The following is a 10,914-nucleotide window of genomic DNA, read 5'->3' on the forward strand; positions in this document are numbered from 1 at the left end:
TAATGTTCTGTAAATACTTTAATTTCAAGAGAGTCCAAGTTCAAAGTTGTTCTCTGCGCCCCAAAAGGTCCCCAAAACTTATTCCTCAAAATCCACCATTCCTGATTCAGGAAAAGGCAGTCCAGGTAAATATGTCCAACATATACATATAAAATAATGTAATTTTGGATATCTCTAAATTCCAAATTTAAAAGTTAGCCCATGCATCACGAGTCCAAAGAGAGGTGATGTACTTCAGGAGATCAGAGTGCCATGTGTTTTTCTGGTGCCTGCTTGTGGGCCAGATAAAGGAAGAGGATGCTGGACAAAGCGCTGACCAGGAAGATGACATCAAACCAGCGGTGATAGAAGTTGAACTGCAGCTCTCCCAGAACCTCTGTCACAATGGAGCGATACTCCAATGGCATGCTCATACGCATCAGCAGCACAGATGACACGAAATACATCCCCTATTGGATTGAGATGCACAGAAACGTCTGATTGCCAAATTACAGTTACAGACAATTTGATTCAGTATAACTTGTTATGCAATGTTTACAATCTTACAACTCAGTCTCATGTTTACAACCACAGGTTATTGCTGGTATTTAAATCAACACCGGCAAGTGGAGGCTAGTGCAACATGGAAACAATTGTGTTTGATGTTTATAGACATACTTTTTCTATATATTTTTTATTTAATTTTTACATTTTATTGAGGAACTGTGTGGATTTTTTTCTTTTTTGCACAGAGAGAATTGCGCCTCAGTTTCATTGCTACGATGACAACAAAGATTCACGGTCATTTGTAGGCTGCAGGTTTTCTTAAAAACATAGGCGTAAGGCAGACACACTCACCATGATCTGAGCGAGGACAAGCACAATGACATTGGAAGACTTGCTGCTTGATATTGCGTAGAAAAACTAAAAATAAGCAGCAGAAAATGTTCCATTAAACTGATCATGAGGATCAAGATGAACTGCCTAAAAAGACCTTATGAAGTGACAGCTTTACCTTGGTGAGGGTGATGAGTAAGCCACGTATCGACGTGACGATGATTATTCCCACCAAGATAAAAGAAATGTGTTGGGACCAAAACTTGACCTGAAAAGTGAGAAAGACAAAAAATCAATAAGAAAAACAGTGGCGTGAGAAATAGTGCAGGCAAAAACAAATAAAAGATTTTATTTTGTAGCCATTTATTCATTTAAATTCAAAAGTGACTCCAAGGATCTCTAATTGTGAACTGTGAGAACTCAAAAAAATAATGAGCATGATCAGAGTTCTTGCAGAAAACAAGTCTACATGACATATGATATTGCTGCAGGTCTTGTGTATTACTCATGTTATGGGGACATATTTAACCAGCTAAATTATGGAGACGTGTCTGGAGAACATAAAAAGGCCCCATAACATGAAATTTCAGTAAAAAAAATTTCATTTTTAAACATTAAGGTAAGACAAGTATTGTTTATGTTTGGGTCGAGTCTTATGAACTAATCGAAACACAGCTTTGTGTTTGTGAGTGCATGGGTGTGTGTCTCACATCAAACTGAATGCCCAGGTAGTTCACCGTAATTTCAATGCCCCTCGTCACTGGATCCGTCTTTCCCACTCTATCAAACACTATGTTTATAGTGGCCTATGATTACAAGAAGAATAACATTTTATTACATCTAGTGCAATAAAGATACACAGTGACACTTACTATGTAACCAAAACAATGTATATCATTATGAATGGAAAAAAACAAAAACAAAGTCAGAGTACATTATGTGAATATTCTCACCATGAAGATTTTCCACACACAGTAGATGGAAAAGAAGTAGCCAAGGAAGTTAAAGTATTTTCCCTGGAATGTCTTTGAGTACTCAATTCGCTCCTGCAGATAAAGAAAGGTGGTGTTAAAAAATTTGCAAATCATTTACCCTACATACAAGAAAAGGGCGTAGTGTGTATAAATAAATGTGTCTATAAAGGCAGAATGTGCTGTTATGGTGTCAGAGTCCTCTTGGATTTAATCAAAACATTCAATTAAACAATGGTTTCTATGGAAAACACAGGCATGCACGTCGCTTTGTGCTTCAGACTAAACCTTACCTGCTTAAATCACAAAAATAACAACCACACTTGCCACGTTATTAACATTTTAGAATCAGCATTTTACAAGGAGTAGTGGTGTAATCCTCTATATGGTGGACAGGCAATGTAAATGGTTCACATCATGCTAGGGACTCATGCTAGTGCATATGTTATAAGGACCCTGATATGTTACAGATCAATAACTAAGCTTAACAGAGTAATGATGATGAAAGCTGAACAGCTATTAAGTCATAACATGACCTGAATTCTTTACTTGACACTTACTGAAGAATAAGCAAGAGTGAAAAGGGACCTGAATACTGGACCTGGTTTCAGCAAGAGTCCAGCTAATATTTCAGACAGATATTTGCTGATGTAAAAAATAAGATATTCCAATACATTGGCAGACTCACTGACTCCATTTGTTATGGGTAGTTATTAATTTACTTGCTCAAGTTTTGCCCAACTCTGCCCAGATCAGTTCCCAATATGCATGTTACCACCAGAGTGGTTGGAGAGTGCCCTCTGGTGGGCAAACTATGCAGCATCAACAGTTGTAGCAAGATTGAAGGGTGTTTCTCCTCTCTTGTATAGTCAGTCAATTAGCTGTTGCAAGTGCCAATAAAGATACACCAGCAAATAGCTAGTATCAGATCATACTAGTGGCCCACTGATAAATCGGTTGGGTTCTAATCAAAAGAACAGAAATCACAACTAAGATGGGATGTTCAACTTGTTATAGATGAGGAATTTTAAAAATATATAAAATAAATTAGAGAAGGTCTCCAAAGTCCACAGCAAAGTGTGCGTGTGATCACACATGCACACTTGTTACCTTAGTGGCTTGGAGGTCTACAGTCTCAAGAAAAAGCTGCCGACTCAACTCCTCAAGAGCGTCAACCTCCTGCTGGACCAGAGAGAGGTCTGGAGAAAGAAGTCAAGGATGACTACAAATATTTAAGCCTACTTAAAATGGAGATATTCAGTAGCAGCTGAAAAATCACAGAAATTAGGCTTCAAATAAGACACAAATCCCGTCATGTTGCACCGCGTAAAACTGCTGTGGCAACCCCGTGTGTCAAGTTTTATTCATTATAAGCATAAAGGATACTTTCACTGCCCGTTTGTGTCGAGGTGACACTCTTGATCATGCCCCAGAATCCTGTCTGTTTGTTCTGGTCTTCCCCACGCTGGTACATCTGCCTCCGGGTCATAGCAATTCTTTAAAAATAGTTAAAAAAAAAAAAAAAATCTATGAAATGCGACACAAATATGTTTTTGTAGTTTAAGAAAAAACAAAAAGTCTTTTCTTACCGTTTCTTTTTGCTGACAATCATGTCCATAGTCTGAAGCAGCCGTCTCTCCAGAGCAAGGATGTCACTGTCTGTTACATTTCTATGAACGCAACAAAAGCACAAAGCATAAAGGCAGTGTCATCCTTTGTTTGAGTTCTGCCATGAAAAAAAGATAAAAGTCAGTATGATAATCAGTGAGACTCAGATTAATATAATGCATGATTACAGTCATGGTAAAAAGAATGTACAGCCTATTTCAATTATCAGGATATTATAATAATAAAGCCATCTGGCTAGCAGGCTCTAAAATTATTTAAGAACAAACCATGATGTGACATGTTACACTGTGTCACTATTTCACAAAACGAAGACAAAAACATAGAAGCAGTGTGAAAAACTAAGTATACACCATGATGCAACAGCTTGTGAAACCATTTTAACAGCAGTAACCTCAGTTAACCGTTTCCCAGTTTATCAATCCCACACGTTTGTGAGACTGATAGACGGGGAGTGGGTCTCCTATGCTGAGTACGAGTATGAGGCGTTTGTGCTAATATGCTCTGTTTAGTTTCTGCTACACATGACACTGTTCAATATGACCAAACATCTCCACTCCAAAGATGTCTTGTGGTTTCTTCACATACAAACCAAACTCATGCTGCCACGTTCCTTTTAGAGCAAAGTGGCTTTCTGAAAACCCTCCAAACCAACCACAATTCTTCAGTAGAATCTGAGATATAGCTCTTGGTGTTTTTAGTTTCTCTGAGCATCGCACAGTCTGACCTTGAGGTGACTTTGTTGGGATGTTTACTTCTGGAACGATTTGCAGCTGTCTTAAATGTCTTCCGTTTATGAGTAATGTTTCTTGCTGTTATATAACCCTTCCCAGATTGACAGGCAGTGACAGTCGTTTCTGTAAGATCACTGCAGATATCTTTCCTCCTTGGCACTGTTTTAATACACACCTGAATGCTCCAGACCGGCAAACTGATCTGCTAATGATCACTTAATCAAATGCATTTGATTATCAGCACCTGGCTGTTACTTTCCCTCTTAATTCCTATGGAAGCAGTAAGGGTGGGCTTAGTTTTTCAAACGCTGCTTCTGGATTCATCCATCTTTGTTAAATAAATCATGACACTGTGTAATGTATCATATGCTGTTGTTTAACAGAAGTTGTATTTACCTCATTTTAAGCCCTGCTAAAAATATACTTCCTGTTTCACATAGCATAGCTGAAAGTGATGTCAGAATACACTCACAGTGGAGCTTACCTGAGGAAGTAGGACATGTAGGTGTAGGGACAGTTGACGGCACCAAACCCAGACAGCAGAGCCATGAGAGTGACTCCGATCACACCAACACGACTGATTAGCTGCTCAATGGATAAAATCCCTAACACAACCCCCCCCACAAAGCATCAGACTGAAGCATCACAACTCTTCGCTTGCCCTTCAACACTCTTTCCAAAGTACAATATTAGAGATGGGACCTCTGTATTTAAAAAAAAATTATAATGTTTGAAATACTCTATGCAGTGTGAGAACATAAAAGTGACTGGTGGAAAATAAAGTGAGCTATGTGCACTCACCATGTTTCGGGCTCAAGATGGGGAATGGATCTCCCAACTTCCAGAAGAAATACATGAAGGTAAACCACACCATACAGGCAAAAAGAAACCGCTGTCTCTGCACTGCTCCGAGAGATGTCAAACAGTTTAGAAAACTTTAAGTGATAAAATCAGATTTTTTTTAGTGGGCAAAAGTGGCGAACTTACATAGGCGGATGTTGCTGACAACAAAATAACCAATGTAGAAAGGCACCACAAAGATTAGAACCAGCAGAATCACGTAGAGATTCAGCTTCCAGTGGAAATACCTGGAACTGTTGCAAACACATAAAGGCTCACGTCTTTCATTGACTGTAAGCAACAAAACACACTAAAATCTCACAGAAAATACACCAACCTGCTGCTTAAGGCACCCAGAATCTCAAAGATAATGAGCTCAAACATCGTGCATGAAAAAGCAAAGGTGACAGAGAAAACCACCTGGACAACATAGTGCCGCACCTGCACACAAACAAAAACACATTTAATTAATTACAACGCAACCTAAACACTTACATTTTTCTTATTAGATTTATTATTATCCATCCTGGTGATAATTTGTAAGTAAAGACACTGTACCTCATAGTCTTTGAACAGCTGCCGCATAAAGAACAACCAGCCGAAACCAAAGAACAGAACCTGTGTGAAATAAAGTGGGAGGTATGTGCATACCATCAAATTTCAGCTTATCAGAGCTAGAGATAGTTTGATGGATTTGTTCGAATAAATATGCGCTTAAGTTAAATACGAAAGCATGTCTTCAGCTTCAGGTTTCTGGTATAGGTGCCCGTTCACTAGCTAATTCTCACATTATCACAGCTTACTGGCTATGAAAATGTCCAGTAAGCTGTGGGATCACTGGGATCAATGGCAGTTCAAGTTATCTTTCCCAATTTGCAGCCCTACACCAAAAATGCTTATCACCTATTTGCAATCAGGTGTTGTGCCAAAAAGTGATCGTCTGCCAAAAACTGTTTTTATATGCCAAGTCATCCTGAGCCTCAACATTCCTGTCACAAGCCAAAATCAGGTTTTGGAAGACTTTTATAAATCCTTTATTTATCAAGTAAGGAAAAAAAAACACTTAAAAAAAAAAAAGAGTAATCTGACCAAGAGGACAGCAGAAATTACAACATATATAACAATAGTTCTGGAAACATATTTCAAGTGTCCAAAAGGGACCGGCTTGGTTATAATGTAGGTACAATAACACAGAGTTATGAAGATACTTGAAAAACTGGTAATTTTTAAAGTTTCTATATAAACCCTTTACAAATCCTGTTCACTAAAGTCAATTTACAAATATAAGTAAAGACATTACACTTAAAAAAACACATGGAAACATTGGAAATCAGTTTTTGGCACAACATCGGTCATGGATTTCCACCCACCTTACAAAACAAGCATTCATTCTGCAACAAGCAAATCCAACATTCACAAGTGTGAAGCTGACGAAACTCAGCTAAACCTACTTGTAGAGTGTGAAACTACATAATCCACAAGTTCTCCTGCACAGCAAACCTACTGTATTTCTATCCTCGCAATTCACTAGGAAAAAGCCTGAATGTTCTTTTGTTAAAATCACCATGTAGAGCAAATACACATTAAAGTACTCAAGGGATGTAAACATTCTCAAATTGTACTCTCAAAGCTTACATTTTAGTAAAGGCGCTTTTGCTTAGGTAAGACAACAACTTGTAAGTTGTTGTTATTCTTCTGTTAAATGAAGTTATTTACAACCACAACTCGATATTTAGCAAGGTCTGTAACATCTGTAAACTAGCACCAAGCTAACAGTCTTCAAAATGCGTTTTCGGTGTGATATTGGGAGGATACACTTGAGAGTCAAAGCTTAGACCTGTCACTGCATGTCCGGGTGTACGAAGTTAAACACGAGTTACTACCAGTCGACTCTTCCAGCTCAACATTACCTGTGAGGTGAACATAATGACTGAGTCCACTAGAAACGACATGATGACAGTTTAGTGCGTCGAAAACTAACTGAGCATGTGTAACTGGGTCGAGCACAGCTTCCGTTCACGCTGACATGATAGAAACTCTCCGATCTGAATGCAAATTATTCGTTATGTCGTTAAGAAGCGCATATTTGGAGCAACTGTTATTAAACTGTCATCTTAAAGCAACTGCCCGCGAAGGGACGTCACCGAGATGACTCCTGCAAATACACTTCCGTCTCACAGTTATGACGTCAAAAACAAAAAATAAATTTCGCCAGAAAGTATGGTTTTCATTTTGTAGCAAACCGTGAACGTGGCTATATTATTTACATTTATCAGAAATGTAATTTATTTGACAATTGTTGTTTTTTCCATATGTAAAAACGTAGACGTAAAAAAATAAGCGCAACAAAAACGCACTTCTTACTTTTCTTTACTTCAATAAAGTTAATAAAAAAATGTATTCAACCATAGCGTTAAATTGTTTTCATTGTTTTTAAATAAATTGCGAATTATTTATAAATATCATTTATTTAATCATTCATTCACTTTTTAATACCTGGGGACAAATTTAGAGAGGCAAAACTGGGATGGTTTTGGGTTGGACGTGTGCAGTGGAGGGATAGTGGAAATACTGGGAAAAGTATGCTAACTGTAGATGGAGTTGACAGGCAGGAGACGAAGAAGAAGATCTCAGCGAAGTCAATAGAAGTTGTGAAGGAGGACATGCAGAGGGATGCGACACAGGAGGATCTTCGGGATAGGGTGAGATGGAGGACACTGGAGGCCCCTAAAGGAAGCAGTTTAATGAATAAGATTTATGTATTTAGTATTTGTATTACATTCACTCGTCTCAGCCTTGGAGTAGTTTGAAAAATAGTTATGTTTTCTGACGTCACCCTATGAGGTTTTACCCAAAGTTCCAATGAAAGCCTTAAATGAATATGTTTTACTCAAACTTCTAATTTATTATAATGTGTACTTGACATCAAAATGAAACACTTGTCAGCTGCGTCCTGCAGTCCATGGTTGATTGCAGGCTTTGTGAAACCAGAAATGCACACAAAGTCCCTCCAGAGGGCGTTGTGAGCGCAAAACATGAGCTATGTGGTTCAGCCTGTTGTGGGCGCCTCACCGTTGTTGGCCGGCTGGTGTTCACGGCGGAGTTTGATGTGCGCACAGTGGAAAAGAGTTGGATGAGTAAAAACGGTCTCTATCCTTTTCTAGAGTGAAGTTTCCCGAGACTGACAAATCATAAGGATGAGCGAGATGTTGCAGAGGTAGAAGATTTTAAACTGCTTGGCTTTTTGGCATACAAAGGTGAGTGATTTAGTCTCATGGGTCTATAATTTGTATATGATAGGGCTTTTGATTTATTAATCTTTTAAAGGAATTTTGTTTCATTCACTTGATTAACAACAGGTGATCTGATTTCAGCAAAGTAGTACAACACTTATAATCACTAATTTCTTTGACGTGCAATTATCTACAGTTGTATTTAATTTGGAGTTTGAGCCGTTAGGCTTAAATCCAACCCTGAATCGGTTTAATCATCTCTACTGTGATAACTTTGCGACTTACTCAGGGTATCATCTGAAAGTCTTTGCGCACTTAATTTATAGATGTATAGAAATATTTTGAACTGCACTAAATGCTAAATGCTTTATGGAGTAAAATCTCTGTAAAAAAATGTACATTGTTGAATACAGGAGTTTAACTGGCTTTCTGAGTAAGATAAAGTGAGTTTGCCTTTTCAGCCTTCATTCTGCATCACTGGATCATCTTTTTTTTTTTTAAATTATAAGAGAGGGTATATTCACACAGGAGCAGACTATAATCATTTGTTAAATCTCAGTAACTCTCGTTTTCTCTCTGTTGAATGAGCAGTGAAGAAGATGATGATCCAGGCCTCCTGTCTGCAGCTGTGTTCACTCTTGCTTATGGCAGGACGCCTACAAGGTGAGTGTGCCAAACCACGCTTATAGCATAAGGAAAAAGCTAAAGTGAGGATGTTCTGTACATCAGCTTATGATTTTCTCTGGTGGTTGATCCAGCTAGAGTAACAGCAACCCAGCATCTCGAAGCACCGGTGGAGAAGCCTTTCACTCTGACCTGCAGTCTTTCAAAGGAGCGAGGTGAATCCCTGAGACAGGTGCGTTGGCTAGATGTCCAGAACAAGACCCTGCTGACCTACCAGCCTGGCAACAGGGAGAGTGTGAGCGGACAGCAGCATGTGGAACTCGCCCCGTCGTCTGCGAAGGACACCTCGTCTATCATCATTCGCAGGGTGGGCTTCCGTGATGAAGGCTGCTACACTTGCATATTTGACCTGCACCCTACTGGTTCAAAGCAGGGATCAACGTGTCTCACAGTGACTTGTGAGTAAGCCCATTAATGATAACAGATTAACATTAATGATCTTGGTGCAACAGCAGTATGTTATAGTTTAGGTAAATCCTGTGTGCTTGTACACATTTCTGAAGCTGTACCAATCTGTTACAGGACAGAATGAGTAGCTTGCCTGTATGGATTAAGGTACTGATCCTTTACAGCAGTGTTTCTGGCTCAGTTCAGAGACCTCTGGTGGACTTCAGTGCATTCTTCTCAAATTCCTGTAATCAACGTAATGTCTTCTGCTCCATAAAATGGCTAAAAATAAAAGTTTATATGATGCTGTTATTGCACTGAATGTAAAGTGAGTATCAGTCTGCACAGCCATAATTGAACGAAAAATGAATGAATTGTAATGCAAGCTGACCTACAGGCTTTGCATGGGTGAAAGTTCAAAATGTAATTTTTTTTCAAACAAAAGCACACTAAACATGCAGGTCTCTTGTATTTAAACCACAGTGAAAATCTTCTATGGCATAGTAAGAATGGCTGCGAACTAGTTGGGAAGACCTGCTCTGGAAGCCAGTTTGAGTAATGATCCCCTTGACACAAGGAAGGAGGCAGATGTCATTCACAGGGTCAAACTGAAGAGCTCAATTGTTCTGAAGCGGAAGTAAAATGGCCTGTCAACTGGTTGATACACCATTAGTATCATCAGTGTCGTCTGTTTTTGAATGAGAAAATGTGAGATGTGCTACAATAGCTGCTGGTATATTTGAGAAATAACAAAGATTGAAATTGAGACGCCACACGAGAATCATAAAAGCCAGTCAGCTGAATGGAGTTTCCATCATTTCTGTCCTCAGTGGTGCACCATTTCTTAACTGATTTTGGATGCCTGCCCTTTGCACCCGACCGTTAACACTGAAAATATGTGAATACTGATATCCCTAACCACTGCTCACCTCTGAACAAGAGTTGATGAGTATGTTGAAACTCAGCCAGTCATGTTAATAAAGAGCCGTGGAGCAGTGGGAGGAGGGCTCTAACCAAAAACAGCTGGTGTGGATTCCAGTGACTGGTTTCTGTTTGGGCGTCTCATATTTCTGAATATTAACATTGTCCTGTTTGCACCCTTTATCTGCCTTTTTCTTTTCTTTATCTTATCTTCTCATCCATCATTCTTTCACTGACTAGTGTTTTTTTCTCTTTTTAAATCTCCAGCTCAAGTCACCGTTGATGGTAACAAAACAGCAGTTAGCGGCAAAAAGGTTTCCCTTTTATGCTCCTATGGTTTGCCAGAAAAAGTTCAACAGATAATGTGGAGGCACATTTCTGCTCAAGGAGAATCCACGGATGTAGCCTCCTTTGCAAAACGGAGCGACCCCATGATCGAGCCACCCTACCAGGGGAGAGTCTGGCTCACTTCCTCCCTGTCTGACAGTCAGCTTACCATCCAGCCTGTTGCCATCCAGGACGAAGGCTGTTACACTTGCATCTATGAAACACGTTCTGATGGGCTGAAGACCTCCACAGTTTGTCTCTCCACCTACGGTAAACACCTGTTTTCACAGTGGGCTATTACTGGTGATGCTGTTGTGGTTCAGTATTGTAAAAGGATAATCCACACAAGAACTCAGTATTTGTACAAACCCTGAG

At 39.3% G+C, this 10,914-nt stretch overlaps 2 protein-coding genes across 3 annotated transcripts in view; one reads left to right on the forward strand and one right to left on the reverse strand.

The window, feature by feature from the left end:
- Window positions 1-7,153, reverse strand: si:ch73-390b10.2 (Golgi pH regulator). Of its 2 annotated transcripts, none has more exons than XM_005747189.1 (14): window positions 6,898-7,153; window positions 5,546-5,605; window positions 5,325-5,428; window positions 5,135-5,241; window positions 4,949-5,050; window positions 4,632-4,752; window positions 3,377-3,457; window positions 3,174-3,283; window positions 2,898-2,986; window positions 1,770-1,862; window positions 1,527-1,622; window positions 995-1,084; window positions 838-903; window positions 1-449 (listed from the first exon to the last, which is right to left on the reverse strand). In XM_005747189.1, the coding sequence occupies exons 1-14, from the start codon at window positions 6,937-6,939 to the stop codon at window positions 243-245; spliced, it is 1,368 nt and encodes a 455-aa protein (XP_005747246.1). In that variant the 5' UTR covers window positions 6,940-7,153; the 3' UTR covers window positions 1-242. The 2 variants fall into 2 exon arrangements, with proteins under 2 accessions (XP_005747246.1, XP_013769823.1); XM_013914369.1 differs by lacking the exon at window positions 6,898-7,153 and adding an exon at window positions 6,825-6,868.
- Window positions 7,154-8,076: 923 nt separating this feature from the next.
- zgc:113337 (OX-2 membrane glycoprotein) overlaps window positions 8,077-10,914 on the forward strand; it is a 12,718-nt gene continuing 9,880 nt past the window's right edge. The window contains exons 1-4 of the mRNA XM_005747190.1: window positions 8,077-8,244; window positions 8,812-8,883; window positions 8,979-9,302; window positions 10,480-10,809. Of these exons, the coding sequence (XP_005747247.1) occupies window positions 8,820-8,883; window positions 8,979-9,302; window positions 10,480-10,809 (718 nt within the window). The 5' untranslated portion in view covers window positions 8,077-8,244; window positions 8,812-8,819. The remainder of the gene's footprint in view (window positions 8,245-8,811; window positions 8,884-8,978; window positions 9,303-10,479; window positions 10,810-10,914) is intronic.

The sequence above is a fragment of the Pundamilia nyererei genome, unplaced genomic scaffold, assembly GCF_000239375.1.
Source record: "Pundamilia nyererei isolate P.nyererei 1_Seehausen unplaced genomic scaffold, PunNye1.0 scaffold00190, whole genome shotgun sequence".
Taxonomy (NCBI): domain Eukaryota; kingdom Metazoa; phylum Chordata; class Actinopteri; order Cichliformes; family Cichlidae; genus Pundamilia; species Pundamilia nyererei.